The 21,538-nt window shown below is 45.5% G+C and overlaps 1 protein-coding gene across 5 annotated transcripts in view; it reads left to right on the forward strand.

The window, feature by feature from the left end:
- The window catches only part of nlrc5 (NLR family, CARD domain containing 5), a 191,041-nt gene extending 180,735 nt beyond the window's left edge, over positions 1 to 10,306 (forward strand). For all 5 annotated transcript variants that reach the window (XM_078544136.1, XM_078544137.1, XM_078544138.1 and 2 more), the window contains 2 exons: positions 7,250 to 7,333; positions 10,037 to 10,306. In XM_078544136.1, the coding sequence (XP_078400262.1) occupies positions 7,250 to 7,333; positions 10,037 to 10,118 (166 nt within the window). In that variant the 3' untranslated portion in view covers positions 10,119 to 10,306. The remainder of the gene's footprint in view (positions 1 to 7,249; positions 7,334 to 10,036) is intronic.
- Positions 10,307 to 21,538: the final 11,232 nt, after the last annotated feature.

Raw genomic sequence — 21,538 nt, forward strand, 5'->3', positions numbered from 1 at the left:
ACTGGTACAATTTTCAGCATGATCCTGTAGATGGTGCTGTTTAAGCAAGGACCTGAAGGGGATGATTCACTGATTTCTCTATGATTCACTGTTGACTTTTCCCCCTCCTCCTATTGGTTCTTTATTGTGCCCAAAGTTCACAGGCACAGAGTGCATCACAGCAAACCCTATAGCTAATCCCATATACTTAAAACTCCAATATATTTACAGTCAAGACTGCTGTTTGACCATGATTGCTACTCCCCAGCACTGAACAAGCCTTTCATTCTGTACTGGATGCATGGATACAAACAAGTGTTTGGGAGGGATAACCACAGAGAAAACTGTTAATTATTTCACTAACATTGTGTCTATGATGTGGAAATACTTCTCACATCAAGCATTCTCAAAAAACATCTATTTGGGGGTAATCTAGCACACGACTTTGGCCCCACTTGCCACACCTAATCAACCAAATAACCCCCTTGCACTTATCTTTGTTATATTTATATATTTTTTCTATTATCTTACTGTCTTGTACTTTAACGTGATATTTACTTTAGCTTCTCATCCATCCCATGCAGTGAGATGAATAAATATACTTTATAAATCAAAGAGCTCAAAAGAATAGAATGTTTTTTTAAGGATAAGTAATGAATTAATTTAAAAAAAAATACTCCTGTGATGTTTCTGCAATTTGACTCCTGACTCACCAAATAACATCATTGATATGTGTAAGTGCCAGTGAAAGCTTTCAAACAATCACACACAGCAAGTTACAAAAATAATAAATAAAACTTAATTTATTAACTGATTCTCACATCCCACCATTGAAGCCCAGGTTAAGGAAGCTGAGGTTCAATCCTTCAAGAGAAGCAGCAAAGCTGACTCCCATAATAAAACACAATATACCACAGCACACAAAACAGGCCGACAGGGGCTCTCCCTTCCTCCAGTTTGTTGGTTTCTCAGTCTCCCACTCCAATTTGTGTTTCTCTCCTCCTCCAGTTTGCAATACCCTAGCCCTCCCTTTCCCTGGTTCTCTCTAACCCCTGCTTGCCTAGCCATCAACTCCCACATCCCATGAATGAATTTTTAAAAGCCCTTAACCCCTTATTCCTCTCACCACTTCACCCCCTTACATCATCACCTTACCCCCTCACCACCCACCCCTTCACATGCTTCACCTTCACTCCCTTTGACCCCCCCCAATCCCTCTTTCACCCCCTCACCACCTTCACCCCTTCCAGCCTGCCTGACCCCTAATCCCTCCCTAACCCACTCAACCATTATCCATCTTATAAATAGAACTCACAAACTCTCTAATAACATTTGGAAGTCATTGCAAAGTTCATAAAACTTCCAAAATAAGCAAACACTTTGAGAGACTTAAAAACCATTATCTTCTTCAGAAGCTCATAAATCTGTCAAAATAAACAAACTCGTGTTCCCCAGAACAGCTGTGTAAACAAACTCTGCAGCACAAAATCCATAAGTACCTTTGTAGGCAGGTAAAATCTTTTAGATTCTGTCAAAGCTTTGAAGCAGGCAAACAGATGGTTCAGCTATTCTGCAAAAAATGGATGAAAGCTCATATATCTAGCAAAACTGGAGTCTATGGGAATCGGGGGGAAAACTCTCCGCTAGTTGGAGTCATACCTAGCACAAAGGAAGATGGCTGTGGTTGTTAGAGGTCAGTCATCTCAGCTCCAGGGCATCACCGCAGGAGTTCCTCAGGGTAGTGTCCTAGGCCTAACCATCTTCAGCTACTTCATCAATGACCTTCCTTCCATCATAAGGTCAGAAGTGGGGATATTCGCTGATGATTGAACAATGTTCAGCACCATTCATGACTCCTCAGATACTGAAGCAGTCCATATCCAATGCCGCAAGACCTGGACATAATCCAGGCTTAGGCTGACAAATGGCAAGTAATATTCGCACCACATAAGTGTCAGGCAATGACCATCTCCAACAAGAGAGAATCTAACCATTGCCCCTTGATGTTCAATGGCATTACCATCACTGAATCCCCCACTATCAACATCCTGGGGGTTACCATTGACCAGAAACTGAACTGGACTAGCCATATAAACACTGTGGCTACAAGAGCAGGTCAGAGGTTAGGAATCGTATGACGAGTAACTTACCAAAGCCTGTCCACCACCTACAAACCACAAATCAGGAATGTGATGGAATACTCCCCACTTGCCTGGATGAGTGCAGCTCCCACAACACTAAAGAAGCTTGACACCATCCAGGACAAAGCAGTCCACTTGATGGGCATCACATCCACAAACATTCACTCCCTCCGCCACCAACGCAGAGTAGCAGCAGTGTGTACCATCTACAAGATGCACTGCAGGAATTCACCAAGGCTCCATAGACATCACCTTCCAAACCCACGACGACTACCACCAAGAAGGACAAGGGCAGCAGATATATGGGACCACCACCACCTGGAGGTTCCCCTCCAAGTCACTCACCATCCTGACTTGGAAATATATCACCATTCTTTCACTGTTGCTGGGTCAAAATCCTGGAGCTCCCTTCCTAACAGCCCTGTGGGTGTACCTACACCACATGGACTGCAGCTGTTCAAGAAGCGAGCTCACCACCACCTTCTCAAGGGCAACTAGGGATGAGCAATAAGTGTTGGCCCAGCCAGCGAAGCCCACATCCCGTGAACGGATAAAAATAAAATCTGTCAAACTTTCAAACAGTGAAATATAAAGCCATTGTGAGAATTTAAACATTGAGCTCTGGATCTCATACTGGGCTAGCCTTTCAATATTGTACTATGCAGAATAGCACTTTATCCAGTGGATAATCAAGCTAATACATCTGAAGACTTTTTCACTTTTACGGTGATGTTCTTGCACTTGACAGCTTGCCAGTTGTCAGAGGTAACAACAGGGAAACAACATTCTTTTAATGGTCACTTATCCTTTTCCAGCCACAGCACTGTCATCACTCATTTTGGTAAACACAAATATAACTCAAGCTACAGCATTTCATGGTGAACTGTAAAGGAGGCAACACCATATTTACTCATTTTTTAGACTCTTCCCACCTCCAGTCCATGGCTCATGCCTCCACTCTGCAGGTGTGATTTAGAAAGGCTTCCAAAACATGGCCACCTCGTTGAAAATTGCAGAAGTTCTGAAATGCTTACTTCCAGAATGGTGACAGCAACATCTAAACGGCAGCCTGTGGGGTTCCTGCCCCTTTCCCACTCCACTGAAAATAGCCAGAGACAGGAATGGAAGCGGGACTTCTGCCTTGATCGCTCAGCGGCCATTGTTTCTAATTCCCAACTTGGTGTGGTCTTGAAACAGCACTGCAAAATCCGTCCCCAATTGTCCATTCCAGTAGATTCCTGCCCAAAGCAGGAGGGTTGGGAACTTTACCCTAACTCCAACCAGGTAGGGTTATCCTTAATACTCTATTATTGTGTTAGTCCCATTATATAAATAAAATTCCACACTTTGGCCATCTCATTGAAAGCTAGATATCATTCTATCTGCATTTCCCAGTGTAATCGAACCTATTAATCTACAGCCTGCTACATAGTGGTTTATACCATCTAGATATATCTGCAGCTTTTCAACAGGCTTAAGATTTGGAATAAATTTAAAATACCCATACATACTCTAAGCTGAATGCTGCAAGGTGATTTGTGTTCTACCTTCACCACCCTTATCAATGGAGGCAAATTCATTTTCGTTGGATCTCTAAGTTTCCTTTATATCAACCCCTGGAGCTGGGTTAACTTTAAGCTTAGTGGAAACCTCAGAGGGCTATGTAATATACAACAACAACTTGTATTTATGTAGCACCTTTAACATAATGAAACATCCAAGGCACTTCACAGAATTATTATAAAACAAAGCATGACACCAAGGCACATAAGCTGATATTAGGGCAGATGACAAAAAGCTTGGTCAAAGGGGAGGTTTTAAAGAGTATGTTGAGGAGGAAAGTGAGGGAAAGAGAAAGAGAGGTTATGGGGCAGTGGGGGTTGGGTGGTGGGGCAGAGGGAAATGTTCTGGAATTTAGAGCCTAGGCAACTATAGGTCTGGTCATCAATGGCAGAGCAGTTAAAACTAGGGATGCTCAAGAGGCCAAAATTAGAGAAGCACAGATATCTCAGAGGGTTAGAGGGCTGAGATAGGCAGGCGCCAGGCCAGGCCATGGAAGGATTTGAAAACAAGGATGAAATTTTAAAATTGGAGGCAGTATAGATCAGCAAGCACAGGGGTGATAGTTGAACAGGACTTGGTGTGAATTGAGATATGGGCAGCAGAGTTTTCAATGACCTGGGGCAGGATTTTCGGGTCGTTGGGCAGGGACAGTGGGCGGGCCGGGAGCGGCCAGGAAATGGGCCGCTGCCCGCATTCGGCCCACGCTGGCTAACCAATTAACCATCAGCCAGTGTGAAACCCGCGCTGAGAAGCTCTGCGCTGCTGGGTGGGGGTGGGAAGAGGGCGAGCACTGAAGTCAGCGCGGGCGCGGGGAAGTGTGCTATGAAAATTTCCTGAAGGCAGACAGCTGCCTCAGGGAGCTGAAGAATTTTAAAAACAAAAACAAAGGTTACGAAATGCAGGAAAAAAATGTCCACACTTTGGACTTACTCACCTAAACATAAGCATTATAAAAATTCTGCCCAAACGTTTTTAATTAAAAAAAAATTTAATTATGGAAACCTCATCCTGCCTGTGGACGAGGTCTCCTGAAAAATGCAAAGGCCACTTGGCTGATTTGCCCGTCTGCCAACTGTAAGGTTAGACAGGCAGTGAAAAATCGCTGTTAACTAATACTTTTATAGCCTTAATAGGCCTCTTAATTGTTGGCAGGCACGCTGGGGACTCTCGCGCAAGCCTGCCTGCCAAAATATCGTGCGAGGGCACGATGCCGGGACGCTCGCCTGACGGCATTGCGCGTTATTTTACGCCCGATTTGGTCGGGCATGCACCCGCCCATGGGAAGCAAAATTTATGAAGTTTATGGAGGGTAGTTGTGTGGGAGGGAATGTGTTGGACTAGGTAACCAAGGCTGGGCTGAGGGTTTCAGCAGCAGAAGAGCTGAGAGAGGGTAGAGTTGGCTGATGTTACGGAGGTGGAAATAGGCCGTCTTAGGGAAGGTGGTTGTAAGCTCAGCTTGGAGTCAAATATGATGCAAAATGCACAGTAGAACAAAAGCTTAAATTCAAATTTGATATTCTTTTTGGATAATGAAGGCTTGTTTATTTTGTGAATTACGGAATTTTTTGTGTAAAAAAAAAAAAGAGCAAGTAGCTTTAATCTCCAATTTACAGCATGGGAACAAGGGGACAAACTCTCAGTGAGTTTGCCTGAAGTTCCCCTCTCTGCTATTTTAGTGGAGAGGCCAACTCATTCAAAATGTTCAAATATTTATCCACTTCTCTTTTAGAAGTTATCATGAATTTTAAACTCATTAAAAATTTCAAATATTTATCCACTTCTCTTTGAGAAGCTTTCATAGATTTTACCACTATTCCTGTACAGCGGGATGTATTCCATGTCATATACACCGTGTTTAACGCCTAACCTTTCACATTGTTCCTTTGTTAGTGATCATAAATTTATACCTTTTAGTTACTGACTTACTGAACAGCAGACAAAGCTTTTCCCCACTTACGTCACCAAAACGTCTCATTTTTAACACCTCTATTGGACATTCTCCTAGCCCTCTTTGTACCAATAGAAAAGAGAGCTTCAACATATGTTTCTCTCAACTTTCCTCATATTTAAACCTCTCATTCCTCATATTATCTTCAGGATTCATATTGCTGCTATTGGAAATGGCATCAGAAAAATGGCCAAGTATAAAACTAGTAAACCCTCTTGTGATGAGGACTATACTCCAACTCAGTCAAAGAGATTACTCTTTCTTCCAGTGAGTACCAATTGCTGCACATGCTGCAAGAATGCATGGGAGAAAGGACTGGCTTTGCTGTCCAGTGCGTTGACCCAGAGATTTTGGCTCAAGTCCTGTGGAGTTCAAAGGCCGGTCAGGGTCCTTGTGTTGACCCATATTCCCATCAGTGTATGATTCTGACTTAACCCTTACACAATTTGATGCGAGGTTTCTGGGCCTACACCTCTTGCCATTTGTGTTCTATTAAGACTTGGTCTTGTTACCAGTAACTTTTCAGGTTGACTGTGTGCTTTGTATCACCGGGTGGAGTAGTTTCTTGTGACGCAATCGGGGTGGGGGAAGATTTCCAAAAGTATTGGCTAGGTTGAACTGGGTTCTGGAGGTAGCTATATTGGTCATGCTTGATAAGAGAAATTTGTCCACTAACTGTTAGAAAGGCATAATATAGTCTCATGGAGGAGCTGATCCAGCTTGGCATTGCCTTCTCGTGTCAGGCTCTGAATCTACTTGAGGTTAGTGCTCCTGATAGTTCTCATTTACACCTGACAGGAGAAAAACAGACCAGCCCATAGAGTCCTTCAGGAAGGTTCTGGTCCACATCAAGCATAGAGGGTTCATGCAGCATTGCAAGGCATCCAGGACCCTGTCTGCCTTCTGTGGCAATCTGTGAACAAGTTAAATATCCAAATAGAAAAATCAGGTCCTTGGATAATAACGCCGGTGAACATATGTGGAGGTGAGAGGAGTAAGTCAACAATAGGACTTCCATGGGAAGCAAAGACATTGGCCACAGCCAACAGGACCACGAACAGAATGAATCCACTATTCCCTGACCCATTTGAACCTTTGGGATCTAAAGCAGCTAATAGTTACAACTCTTGAACCTGCATTACTCCGAGAGCGAAAATAACCAACCTTAATACACCAATGTATTACTGCAGCTCGCACTTGTAACCAGAATATACAAGGACTTCATAAAGTGTATATCTGAATGTTAGCTCTTTGAGATATTGTAAAGAAATATTCTTGTTGATTTGTAAAATTATGAGGCGCATCATAACTCCAACATTTTGGCTGTGAAGTCTTTGAATGCTTGAGCAAATCCTCAATGTAATGTTGACCCCCTTGCTGCTGTTTTCAAATAAGAGCCAGCCCAATGTGAACACATTTGACTGCCATGAAAAGATTTTAGGCTCTTTGTTGGCCAATTACATTCCAAGTTCTGAGCAAACTTTGGAAATCAACAGAGGGTCTTCGTGAGTTACCCTTGCAAAAGGTTTTCTGGTTTAGGGGGTACATGTGTATTTTGTTGCCATTTCGATAGGAGCATTGTTCTGAATAACATAACATTTTCCCGCCTTTATTCCAGTTTGGAAGGAAACAATATCACAGCAGCTGGAGCAGAAAAGCTAGCAGCAAGTCTACGCCAGTGCTCGTTCATTGAAGTAATTCGGTAAGTACTGGAGTGGTGATTTATGTTGTGAACTGACTCTTGCATTAACGGTTGACATAATCTTGAGTGTTCTGAGAATCTGTAAATTTCAATATACCCACTGATTAAACATGATCCTAATGCAGAAAGGTATGAGATTGTGATCCTAAAAATTTATCCCTGAGCCACCCTGACTAAGTAGAAATCTGGTCATTTATTCAATTGTTGGCTGTGGGAACTTCATGTGAGCAAATTGGCAACCGCGTTTCCCTGCAACTGTGACTAAACTTCAAAAGTACTTCAGTAGCTGTAAAATACTTTGGGACTTCATGAGCTTGTGAAGGTCCTTTCTTTAAATTGGAAAGGCGGGGTGGGTGGGAGATTGTGATTCTGAATCAAGAAGGGAGGAAATTGTGATCCTGATTGGGAAAGGGGGAAATTGCGATCTTGAATTGGGAAGGGGGGATATTGTGATCGTGAATCAGGAGGGGGGAAAAATGATGATCCTGAATCGGGAAGGGGAAGATTTTGATCTGTTGTGTGAGACACACTCCATATAATGGTCCGTTGACAATTGGGTGCGAATATACAGATTATTCTGTACTCATTCCCGTGGCTATACTTCACACTGAGACCCAGTATTCTGGATTATGGCTGGAATTTCACTTTTTTCCTAAACTATAACATAACCCCACTTTCTGTTCCTATTTTCTCATGAATGGCAGCCAGGTTTTTATTGGATATTTTTTTACATATTTCCCTATTTTTCTCCTCTCCTGAAAGCTCAGACTCATCCATGAGGTATTCATGTGTACCTTACCTAAAATGGCCACTGTTTTGTTTGGGAGTTGAGACAATGCACATTGCCAAGCTATTTAACCATGAAGGGATCATAGCTGCTTCTGACCCTCCCTTTTCTTGATAGTCACACGTACCCGCAGCCCAGCCAGTGACGCTAGATGCCAGTCAAGAGAAAATATATTGGGTGACATTCCATCTGCACCCCCTTTCCCTCCTGTCCTTTGACCTGAGACTTTAATGCTTCCCTGCAAATCCCTTATGAATTCCCTAGGTAAGATGAACCAGTTCAGCACAGGTTGGGGATTGAACACAGGACAATCCTGGTATGTGGTTCATTCTCAACAAGGAAAAGGCTCGTATTTATATAGCAACTGTCACAACCTCAGGGCATTGCAAACCACTTTACAGTCAATGAAGTTGTTTTGAAATGCAGGGAATGTAGGAAAAGCAGCAGCCAATTTGTGCACAGCAAGTTCCAACAGATCATAATGTGATCAGATAATCTGTTCTCAGGTGTTGATTAAGGACCAAATGTTGTCCAAGACACTGTGGAGATATAATAGTGCTGTGGGATCCTTTACACACAGCTGAGGTGGAGCAGGGCGGGTGATAGGTGAGTCCTCAATTTAATGTCTCACCTGAAAGATGGCACCTCCAGCAATGCAGCATTCCCTCAGAACTACATGGGAGTGTCAACCTAAATTTTGTGTTCCGGTCTCTGAAATGGGACTTGAAGCCACAACTTTCTGACCCAGGGGTACCACTGAGCAACTGCTCATACTAACAGACCATGCAGTACATTTAATTGCTGAGCCAATGCGATTGCCTAATCCAGTCACTAATATTCTTAACAATATTCTTTATATTGTGGAAAAAGAAGTTAAAATGTCTGCTACTTTTGCTTCAGCGGCAAGGCTCAGTGGTGTGAGGTGTTTATGAACATCTGACACGGGATTCTCTAAATTGCTCACTATCTTATTTTAGCAAAATAACAACTTTAGCTATGACAGGCTGTCAGTAGAGAGAGCAAGTGAGTGTTTTAATGATTGTAGACAATATCCCAGAGACATCAGCTGTCTGACTTGGGCAGTTCCAGCAATCCTACACATTGAGATAAACATCACACCTTAGCAAGGGCTCCGGCGAGAAAAAAAGTACAGCACAAAAGAAAGCCGCTCAGCCCATCATGCCTGTGCCAGCTCTTTGAAAGATGTCTTTAATTATCATACGTCCCTTGCTCTTTCCCTATAGCACATATTTTTCCCTTCAAGTCTTTCTTCAATTCCCTTTTGAAAATTGCTATTGAATCAGTTTCCACCACCTTTTCAGGCAGTGCATTCCAGGTCATAGCAACTTGTTGTGCAAAAACATCATTTATCGATCCCTTCTGGTTCTTTTGTCAATGATTTTAAATCTGTGTTCTCTGGTTACCATCCTTCCTGCCAGTGGAAACAGCTTCTCCTTATTAACTCCATCGATACCGCTTTTAATTTTAAACATTAAATCTCTCCTTCACCATCCCTGCCCTCAGGTGAACAATCCCAATTTCTCTAGTCTTCTCACCTAACTGAAGTACCTCAACCATGGTACTATTCTAGTAAATCTCCTCTTCAACCTCTCAAAGGCTTTGACATCCTTCTTAAAAATGTGACCCAGAACTGGACACAATACTCCAGCTAAGGCCTAACCAAGGATTTTTAAATGTTTAGCATAACTTCCTTGCTTTTGTACTCCGCCTCTATTAATAAAGCCCAGGATCCCTCGTGCCTTTTTAACAACCAATTGTTGCATGGTTTCTTCAGTCATCTAGTAGGAAGTTGAACTAAGATGTATCAACAGTTCCATGTTGTGTGCATTCTTTCAACAATAGGTCAACAAAGAGAACGTGGTCATTAACCAGATGTTACCTCCCTGTTCATATAGGTTGTGGAAGAACAAAGTATCCAAGGACAAGGAACAAAACCTTCACGAACAGGATTCCAGATTAAATTTTCTCCCGGTTTAGGACTGCACTTATAACACAGGCTATTAATATTAAAGTCACGTGTAGAGTTAACAACTTTGAACAGAACTTTGCACTACTTTATGCACTTTGTCTTCAACGTTTTTTAAAATATATTTATTGTATTTATTTTAAAACTTTTGCTAATTTTGCAAGTCAACCATCTGAATAAAAACATTTGCACATGTTAATGGGTTTGTCCTTTTTTGCTCTCCTCACTCGCTTTTCACTTTATTTACCATTTTGTACGTGCAGCAGAGAATTTGAAAGGTAATCAGTGGGTCACTTTGTTATCTTCTGGTGTTCTGTCTTTAACACTAGGTCACAAGGACACAAGAAATTGGAGCAGGAGTAGACCAGGTAACACTTCGAGCCTGCTCAATACAATCATAGCTGACCTTGGGTTTCCATTCCACTTCCCTGCCCATTCCCCGTATCCCTTAATTCCCTGACAGATCAAAAATTTGTCTATCCTAGCCTTCAATACATTCAATGATGGAGCATGCACAACCCTTTGGGGCAGAGAATTCCAAAGATTCACAACCCTTTGAGGAATGTAATTTCCCCTTATTTCAGTCCTAAATGATCATCCCCTTGTCCTGAGACTGTGCCCTCATGTTTTAAATTCCTCAATCAGCAAAAACAATCTCTCAGCGTCGACCCTATCGAGCCCCTTCAGAATCTTGTATGTTTCAATCAGATCGCCTCTCATTTTTCTAAATTTCAGAGAAAATAGACCTAATTTACTCAGCCTCTCATCATATGAAAACTCTCTCATCCCAGGGACCAATATAGTGAAATAAAAGCAAAATACTGCGGATGCTGGAAATCTAGAACAAAAACAAAAATACCTGGAAAAACACAGCAGGTCTGACAGCATCTGAGGAAAGGGATACAGTTGACGTTTCGAGTCCGTATGACCCTTCATCAGAACTAAGACATATAGAAATGAGATGAAATATAAGCTGGTAGAAGGGGGTGGGACAGGAGAGCTCAACAGGGGGCCAGTGATAGGTGGAAGCCAAGAAGAGATCGCCAAAGATGTCATAGACAAAAGGACAAAGCGGTGTTGACGGTGGTGATATTATCTAAAGAATGTGCTAGTGGGGACATTAAGGGAAGCAAGCAGGACAAACTAGTGGCAGATGGCCCTAGTGCAGGTGGGGTGGGGGGAAGGGATTGAAATGGGCTAAAAGGTGGAGATGAAACAATAGATCGAAATAAATTTAAAAATAGGAGGGAAAAGAAAAAAATATAGTTATAAAAAAATTATAAATTATTGGAAAAGGGGGGATCAGAAAGGGGGTAGGGATGGAAGCGAGAGTTCATGATCTGAAATTGGTGAACTCAATATTAAGTCCAGAAGACTGTAAAGTTCCTAGTCGGAAGATAAGGTGCTGTTCCTCCAGTTTGCGTTGAGCTTCACTGGAACATTGCAGCAGGCCAAGGACGGACATGAAAGCAGGGTGGAGTGTTGAAATGGCAAGCGACAGGGAGGTCTGGGTCATGCTTGCGGACAGATCGAAGGTGTTCTGCAAAGCGGTCACCCAGTCTGCGTTTGGTCTCTCCAATGTAGAGGAGACCGCATTGGGAGCAGCGAATGCAATAGACTAAGAACAAAGAACAAAGAAAAGTACAGCACAGGAACAGGCCCTTCGGCCCTCCAAGCCTGCGCCAACCATATTGCCCGTCAACTAAAACATTTTGTTTTAAAACTAAAACAAAACTAAATTGAGCGAAGTGCAAGTGAAATGCTGCTTCACTTGAAAGGAGTGTTTGGGCCCGTGGATGGTGAGGAGGGGGTAGTAAAGGGGCAGGTGTTGCACCTTCTGCGGTTGCATGGGAAGGTGCTGTGGGAGGGAGTTGAGGTGTAGGGAATGATGGAGGAGTGAACCAGGGTGTCCCAGAGGGAACGATCCCTGCGGAAAGCCACCGGTGGGGGGGGTGAAGGGAAGATGTGTTTGGTGGTGGCATCATGCTGGAGTTGGTGGAAATGGCGGAGGATGATCCTTTGAACACTGAGGCTGGTGGGGTGATAAGCGAGGACAAGGTTCTGGGAGGGAGAGGAAGGTGTGAGGGCGGATGCGCCGGACACAGTTGAGGGCCTTGTCAACCACTGTGGGTGGAAAACCTCAGTTAAGGAAGAAGGAAGACATGTCAGAGGAACTGTTTTGGAAAGTGGCATCATCAGAACAGATGCGACAGAGGCGAAGGAACTGAGAGAATGGGATGGAGTCCTTACAGGAAGCGGGGTGTGAGGAGCTGTAGTCGAGGTAGCTGTGTGAGTTGGTAGGCTTATAATGAATATTGGTGGACAGTCTATCACCGGAAATTGAGACTGAGAGGTCAAGGAAGGGAAGGGAAGTGTCAGAGATGGACCACGTGAAAATGATGGAGAGGTGGAAATTGGAAGCAAAATTAATAAATTTTACCAGATCCAGACAAGAGCATGAAGCAGCACCGAAGTAATCATCGATGTACCAGAGAAAGAGTTGTGGGAGGGGGCCTGAGTAGGACTGGAACAAGGAATGTTCCACATACCCCATAAAAAGACTGGCATAACTGGGGCCCATGCGGGTGCCCATAGCCACACCTTTTATTTGAAGGAAGTGAGACAAGTTTAAGGAGAAATTGTTCAGTGAGAACAAGTTCAGCCAGACGGAGGAGAGTAGTGGTGGATGGGGATTGTTCGGGCCTCTGTTCGAGGAATTAGCGGAGAGCCCTCAGATCATCCTGGTGGGGGTTGGAGGTGTAGAGGGATTGGACGTCCATGGTGAAGAGGAGGCGGTTGGGGCCAGGGAACTGGAAATTGTTGATATGATGTAGGGCGTGAGAGGAATTGCCGATGTAGGTGGGAAGGGCCTGGACAAGGGGAGAGAGAATGGAGTCAAGATAGCAAGAAATGAGTTCTGTGGGGCAGAAACAGGCTTACATGATCGGTCTGCCGTGACAGTCCTGTTTGTGGATTTTGGGTAGGAGGTAGAAGCGGGCCGTCTGAGGTTGGGAGACTATGAGGTTGGAAGCTGTGGAGGGAAGATCTCCAGAGGAGATGAGGTCAGTGACAGTCCTGGAAACAATGGCTTGATGTTCAGTGGTGGGGTCATGGTCCAGGGGGAGGTAGGAGGAAGTGTTTGCGAGTTGACGCTCAGCCTCTGCGAGGTAGAGGTCAGTGCGCCAGACAACAACAGCACCACCCTTGTCAGCAGGTTTGATGACAAAGTCAGGGTTGGACCTGAGAGAACAGAATGTGGCAAGTTCAGAAAGAAACAGCTTAGAGTGGGCGAGAGGAGCAGAGAAATTGAGATGACTGATGTCAAGCCGACAGTTCTCAATGAAAAGATCAAGAGCAGGTAAAAATCCAGAGGGAGGGGTCCAGGTGGAGGGAGAATATTGGAGGCGGGTAAAAGGATCCGTTGAACGGGGAGAGGACTCCTGCCCAAAGAAGTGAGCACAGAGACGAAGGTGGCAGAAGACGAGTTCAGCATCGTGCCGAGCCCGAAATTCATTGAGATGAGGGCGTAAGGGTATGAAACTGAGTCCTTTGCTGAGCACTGAACATTCAGCATCAGAGAGGGAAGGTCAGAGGGTATGGTGAATACACGGCCAGGGCTGGGATTGGAAGACAGAGGGATGGGCAGGGGTGCAGGGTCCTGGATGGGTGTTGGTGTCGATGAGTTGTTGGAGCTTGCGTTCCTTTACATCTGAAAGAAAGAGACAAAGTTTCTTGTTGAGGCGTCGGATGAGACGAAGAATAAAATGAAACTGGGGGCAAGGACAGCTTAGAAATAGCGTCGGTGCTGCTGGAGAGAGAGGTCGAGTGTGTTCATATGGTGGCGTATGGCACTGAGTGTGGATCTCAGGATGCGACGAGAACAGCAGTCCGAGGAGCGTTGTATGTCCCAATACAGTGAACCTTTGCTGCACCACTTCCAATGCAAGTATATCTTTTCTTAAATATGGAGACCAAAACTCCAGATGTGGTCTCACCAAAACCCTGCACTACTCTAGCAAGACTTCTTTATTCATGTACTGCAATCCCCTTGCAAGAAAGGCCAACATTCCATTTGCCTTCCTAGTTGCTTGCTGTACCTGTATGTTAACTTTTTGTGTTCCTTATACGAGCACACCCAAATCTATTTGAACATCTGCACTTAGAAGTTTCTCATCTTTTAAAACTTATTCAGGTCTTCTATCCTTTCAACCAAAGTGAATAGCTTCACACTTGCCATCTTGTCGGCCACTCACTTAACCTGTCTATATCTCTTTTCAGCGTCTTTGTGTCCTTCCCACAGCTTACCTTTCCACTTAGCTTTGTATCAAGAACAAACTTAGATGACGAGACGGAGAGTAATGTATCTAAGTCATTAATATAAATTGTAAATAGCTGGGGCCCCAGCACTGGTCCTTGTGGTACTCCATTATTCACTACCTGCCAACTTGAATAAGTCCCATTTCTGTCCATTCTCTCCTTCCTATCTGTTAACCAATCCTCTATTCGTACTAATATATTACCTCCAACTCCGTGCACACTTATCTTGCCTATCAACTTTATGTGTGGCACCTTATCGAAAGCCTTTTGGAAATCCAGGGCCAGAATTTTACCTTCGGCGTGCAGGCACACGCCCAACACGTCGGAACGTAAAATGATGCATCCTGACGTCACCGCACACCGTCGCGATATTTCGCTAGGCGGGCACGCTATGAGGACGGAGGTGCACCCGCCATTAATTAATGGGCCAGTTAAGGCCCATGAGGCACCAATTGCCTGTGATTTAATGCAGCTCGTGTGATTTTCAGGGCGTCGCACGGGAGCAGCGGGCAGGCGGGTAGGCCACATTTTCAAAAACCTCATCCACGGGAGGGATGAGAGGGGTGAGTGGGCTCACTAATGCGAGTTGTTAGTACTTTAGCTTATAAGTTGCTGCTGCCTGCTTGTGTGAACAGGACAACTTCATTTCGCTTCAGAGCTGCTTTGACAGAACTAAGAGGCTTCAGTTCAGGGCTCCGGAGGAGTCATACGGCTTGGGGCCTTCCAGTATCAGACAGCCTTCCCTTACCCTGGGAATGGGGGTTGAGCTCTCCGCTGGATGCACCTCCTCTGAGATGGAAGAGAGAGCCAGAAGTGGGGGGAGGCCAAGTGTCCCTATTCAGCCTCCAATGGAGCGACCTGTGGGAGGACAGGCGCAGGCACAAGGGGCACAGGGCCAACAGGAAGTGCAAGGTGGAAGGGGCTGCAGAAGATGCCACTATCCTGCTGCCAGTGTTTACAGGTGGCAATACAGCTACCTCGATATGGCTGAGGTGCAATGCCGAAGGAGGCTCCTCCTCTCAAGGGAAACTGTGACCTCCGTCTGTCAGATGATTGGCCCTGAGATCAGCTCTAACTGTGTGGGTGGACACCCCATGCCAGCGGCGCTGAAGGTCACGGTTGCCATCAACTTCTATGCCTCCAGCTTTTTCCAGGGGTCAGTGGGTAATCGTTGTGGCATGGGGTGTCCACCCACACTGTTGGAGCTGATCTCAGGGCCGATCATCTGACAGATGGAGGTCACGGTTTCTCTTGAGAGGAGGAGCCTTCTTCGGCATTGCACCTCAGCCATATCGAGGTAGCTGCATCGCCACCTGTAAACACTGGCAACAGGATAGTGGCGTCTTCAGCAGCCCCTTCCACCTTACACTTCCTGTTGGCCTTGTACCTGCGCCTGTCCTCCCACAGGTCACTCCATTGGAGGCTGAATAGGGACACTTGGCCTCCTCCCCTTTCTGGCTCTCTCTTCCACCTCAGAGGAGGTGCATCCAGCGGAGAGCACAATCCCCATTCCCGGGGTCCCACAATCAGCTGTCCACACTTGTGTCAAGCTGGTGACAGATGCTCTGTTCAGGCGTGCATTGACTTTCATTCACAACCACACGGTTGAGGCCAGCCAGACAGAGCGAGCCAGAGGCTTTGCAGCAATTGTTGAGTTCCCCCGTGTCTAGGATGCTATAGACTGTACACATGTGGCCATCAAGGTGCCAGCAGGTGAGCACGGTGCCTTTATCAACAGGAAGGGCTTCCACTCCATGAACGTGCAGATAGTGTGTGATCACAGGATGCAGATCCTGCAAGTCTGTGCAAGGTACCCAGGCAGCTACCACGACGCCTACATCCTCAGACACTCCCAGGTGCCGGGGATCTTCAGCGCTCCAGCTCGGCTGGATGGATGGCTGCTGGGTGACAAGGGCTATCCCCTCAGAAGGTGGCTCATGACGCCTATCCGCCATCCAATATCAGAAGCTGAGCAGCAGTACAATAGGAGCCACGCCTCCACAAGGGCCATGGTGGAGAGAACCATTGGTCTTCTCAAGATGCGCCTCCGATGCCTGGACCGTACAGGGGGCGCACTCCAGTACCCCCCAGATTGTGTGTCGCTGATAGTGGCTGCATGCTGCGCTCTCCGCAATCTGGCGCTGGAAAGGGGGGACACAGTGGAGGAAGATGTTGACGCAGCTGCTCTGGCAGCAGACAATGAGTCCAGTAGTGAGTCCGAGCATGAGCACACACAGGAGAACACTATGGGGATAGACGCTGACCTGGGCAACCTCCAGGGATGCAGAGACACCTGAGAGGCTTTGATCCAACACTCCTTCAGCTAGCACACCACAGAAGAACCACCACCGCATGCCAGGGCTGCAGGCTCGATCCCTGACAGGAACATTGGTGAACAACATACACTATGTACCATTTCAATAAAGTTCAACGGCAAACAAGTCACTCATAACATCATGGGTTTCCCTTCACCTGCAGAACTGATGAAGCACCCAGAGGCTTGTTGAACATAAACACATTTAATGGTGTGGTGCCAGGCCATAAAACAAATTAAATGGAAAGGTGTTACCCATCACACCTAATAATAATTAACGTAAAAGTGGGGGGAAAAAATATCACCAGTGATAAGCCCATGTTGTGCTTAAGGTGCTTTGAGTTTTCGTTTGCGGGTGCTACGTTTAGGTGCTCTCCCTCGCTGGCACTGGCATTGGAGACAGACTGCTCACTCTGCTGTCCTGTTGGCCTTGATGACCTTGGTGGGTGTCCTCTGGCCCGTGGAGCCTGTGCTGGCCCCGCCTGGGAGGGAGCGGCCAGTGCCACAGCTGGCATCTCCCCATCGGCGCAGCCCCATCGACCATGCCACGGCCACTGGCAGAGGGGTAGAGGAGCTGCTGCCATCATCTGGAGCACCCTGAGAGGAGCCTGCAGAGACGACAGGCAGCTCATGCGCCAATGTGAGGTCACTTTGGACCTCCTTGCTCACTATTGATGGACGGACACCTAGCTGGGATACTGGGTGCCCAATCCATCTCCCAGACTGACAGTGACCACCTGAGGTTAATGCCGCTGTGAGGGCTTGCAGGTCTGAGCGCATCCCCAGGAACCCCTGATTCAGCTCCTGGAGGAGCCTCTCCATGAGAGTCTCCACTCTCTCCATGGAGGAGGCAGTGTGCTCGGCTATGAGGGTCATTGCATTGCTATGACTCGCATGGACTCCTCCAAAACGGAGACCATGGCACGAATTCCCTCAAGTATCTCCGCCAGATCCTCTCGCACACCCTGCTGGGCTTCCAGCATCTGCTGCCTCAGGGGCGACTCCAGAGGTACATCATCAGCCACCGGCTGAGCATGTTCCTGGCCCCCTGCAGTCCTCCAACTGCTGGCGCCATGGGCACTGTCTCCGCCTGCACCTCTACCAAGTGTGAAGTGCCCTCACTGCTGTGCACCAAGATACTATCCGATGATCTAATGCCCACCAAGGTGCTGGTATCTGCACTGATGCCTGCCTGGCTGAGAGGGTGTGACGTAAGTGCGTTTCTATGTCCTCTGGGGTGAGCGGCTGGCCTTCTGACTCCTGACCCTGACGGGCTTCTGGTGAGCCTGAAAGGAAGAACAAGGGCATGTCATTAGTTGAAGTCGTTACACTGTTACTGTACATGCCTGGCACCCGGATCAAGGTGTCCTCATCTTTCCATTATCAATGGGGATTCCACGTTCGAAGCTCACATCAATATAGAGACAACAGTGGAATGTTTGCACTGACAGACATTCTGACCTCAGTGCACGGCACTCTTACCTCCCTATGGTACCCCAACCTCACTGTGGCCAATTGACCTAGGCACATGGCGCCTCTCCAGCTCCAGGGCCTCCTGCTCGTATCTACTCAAGATTAGAAGGTGGGGTGGTCCTCCAACAATCCGAAACCTTTCTGCATTGTTGTGGGATGTTTTCTCCTGAAAGGAGAGAGGAGCACTGATTAGTCCGCCCTGTATCTGCATTGCCATTGCAGCCTGGCCAACCCCACCTGAGGAATACCACAGGGCTCAGCTGATTTGTGACCCTGGAGTCACAAGATACTCATTCCAAGCAGCCAGGGCTCACCCCCTTGCCCAGATGCTGCCTCATTGACATTTGCCACTCATACTCTAAGAACTCTGAGGTCTGGGGGTGGGTTGGGGCTTAACTGTGCTAAGTGACCAATGACAACATGGTACCCACCTTTCCCGATCGCAGGAGATCATTGAACAGTAATGTGGGGGAGGGTTTAAACTAGAGTGGCAGGCGGATGGGAACTTAGCGGGGAGGTACAAGAGAGAGAAACAAAGATAGGAATGAAAGACAGAAAAGTAGAAAGCAAAAGTGGAAGGCAGAGAAAAGGGCTAGCAGCGAATAGGGCTATAGTAAAAAAAGATGTGTAAAAATGTTAAAATGACAAGGCTAAAGGCACTGTATATGAATGAATGGAGCATTCACAATGAGGTAGACGAATTAACATTGCAAAAAGATATTAACGGGTACAATATGATTACGATTACAGAGACATGGCTGCAGAGTGACCAAGGCTGGGAACTGAGTACCCAAGGGTATTCAGTATTTAAGAAGAACAGGCAAAAACAAAAAGGAGATGAGGTGGCGTTGTTAGTTAAAGACGAAATCAGTGCAATAGAGAGAAAGGATATTGGCTCAGAAGATCCAGATGTAGAGTCAGTCTGGGTGGATCTAAGAAGCAACAAGGGGCGGAAAACATTAGTGGGAATTGTCTATAGGCCTCCAAACAGTAGCGGTAAGGTAGGGGACAGCATTAAACAGAAAATTAGAGATGCATGTAACAAGGATGCTACAGTAATCATGAGTGACTTTTATCTATATATCTGGGCAAATAAAATTAGCAATAACACCGTGGTGGATGAATTCCTGGACTGTACGAGATAGTTTTTCAACCAGTACGTTGAGGAACCAACTAGGGGATAGGCTATCTTAGATTTGATATTGTGCAAAGAGAAGGGGTTAAGTAATAATCTTGTTGTGCAGGGTCCTTTAGGGAACAGTGAGCATAACATGTTGGAATTCTTCATGAGGGTGGAAAGTGAAGTAGCCCAATCTGAAACTAGGGTCCTAAATCTAAACAAAAGGAAACTACAAAGGTGTGAGGAGTGAGTTGACCATGATAAATTGGTGAACTTCATTAAAAGGCATGACGGTGGATAGGCAATAGCTAATATTTAAGGAATGAATGCATACATTGCAACAGTTATACATTTCTTTCTGGTGCAAAAACACAACAGGAAAAGCAGCCCAGCCATGGCTAACAAAAGAAATGAAGGATAGTGTTAGATCCAAAGAGGAGTCATATAAAGTTTCTAGAAAAAGTAGCAAGTCTGAGGATTGGGAGCAGTTTAGAATTCAGCAAAGGAGGACCAAGCGATTGATTAAGAAGGGAAAATAGAGTAAAGAGTAAACTTGCAAGGAACATAAAAGAGGACTGTAAAAGCTTCTATAAGTATGTAAAAAGAAAAAGATTAGTGAAGACAAATGTAGATCCCTTACAGTCCGAAACAGGAGAATTTATAATAGAGGACAAGGAAATAGCAGAGCAATTAAACAACTACTTTAGTTATGTCTTCATGGAAGAAGATGCAAACAACTTCCCAGAAATGCTAGGGAACCAAGGATCTAATGATTAGGAAGAATTGAAGGAAATTGGTATTAGTTAAAAAAAGTGCTGGGAAAATTAAAAATTGACAGGACTGAAAGCTGATTAAGGGCCTGATAATGTACTGTACTAAAGGGGGTGGCCTTGGAAATAGTGAGTGCGTTGGTTGTCATCTAAAATTCTGTAGATTCTGGAACAGTCCCAGCAGATTGGAGGGTGGCAAATGTAACCCCACTGTTTAAAAAAGGAGAGAGGGAGAAAACAGGGAATTACAGTTTGGTTAGCCTAACATCAGTATTAGGGAAAATGCTAGAGTCTGTTATAAAGACTCTTATGAAGGATGTGATAACAGGGTACTTAGAAAATATCAACGGGATTTGACAAGTCAACATGTATTTGTGAAAGGGAAATCATGTTTGGCAAACCGATTGGAGTTTTTTGAGGGTGTAAGTGCCAGAATAGATACGGGAGAACCAGTGGATGTGGTGTATTTGGATTTTCAAAAAGCTTTTGATAAAGTCCCACATAAGAGGATAGTGTGCAAACTTAAAGCACATGGGATTCAGGGTAATATGTTGGCATGGATTAAGAACTGGTTAACAGACAGGGAACAGAGAGTAGGAATAAATGCGTCTTTTTTGGAGCGGCATATGGTGGCTAGTGGGGTATCGCGGGGATCAGCGCTTGGGCCTCAGCTATTCACAATGTAAATCAATGATTTGGATGAGGGGACCTAATGTAATATTTCCAAGTTTGCTGGCAACACAAAACTAGGTGGGAATGTGAGTGGTGAGAGGAGGATGTTAAGAGGCTTCAAGACAATTTAGACAGGTTGAGTGAGTGGGCAAATGCTTGGCAGATGCAGTACAACATGGATAAGTGTGAAGGTGTCCACTTTGGTAGGAAAAGCAGAATGGCAGAGTATTATTTTAATGGAGGTAGACTGGGAAATGTAATGTACAAAGGAGCTGGATGCCCTTGTACACCAGTCACTGAAAGCAAGCATGCAGGTACAGCAAGCAGTTAGGAAGTCAAATGGTATGTTGGCCTTCATTTTAAGAGGATTTGAGTACAGGAGCAAGGATGTCTTACTGCAGCTGTACAGGGCCTTGGTGAAACCACGCCTGGAGTATTGTGTGCAGTTTTGGTCTCCTTACCCAAGGAAAGATATATTTGCCATAGAGGGAATGCAGCGAAGATTCACCAGACTGATTCCTGGGATGGGAGGATTGTTGTACGAGGAGAGACCAAGGCTGACTAGGCTTGAATTCACTGGAGTTTAGAAGAATGAAGAGGGATCTCATTCAAACATACAAAATTCTGACAGGGCGGGTCAGACTGGATGCAGGGATGATGTTTTCTCTGGCTGGAGGATATAGATCAAGTGGTCACATTCTCAGGATAAGGGGTAGGCCATTTAGGATTGAGATGAGGAGAAATTTCTTCACTCAGAGGGTGGTC

This window comes from Cetorhinus maximus, chromosome 6, assembly GCF_964194155.1.
Source record: "Cetorhinus maximus chromosome 6, sCetMax3.hap1.1, whole genome shotgun sequence".
NCBI lineage: Eukaryota > Metazoa > Chordata > Chondrichthyes > Lamniformes > Cetorhinidae > Cetorhinus > Cetorhinus maximus.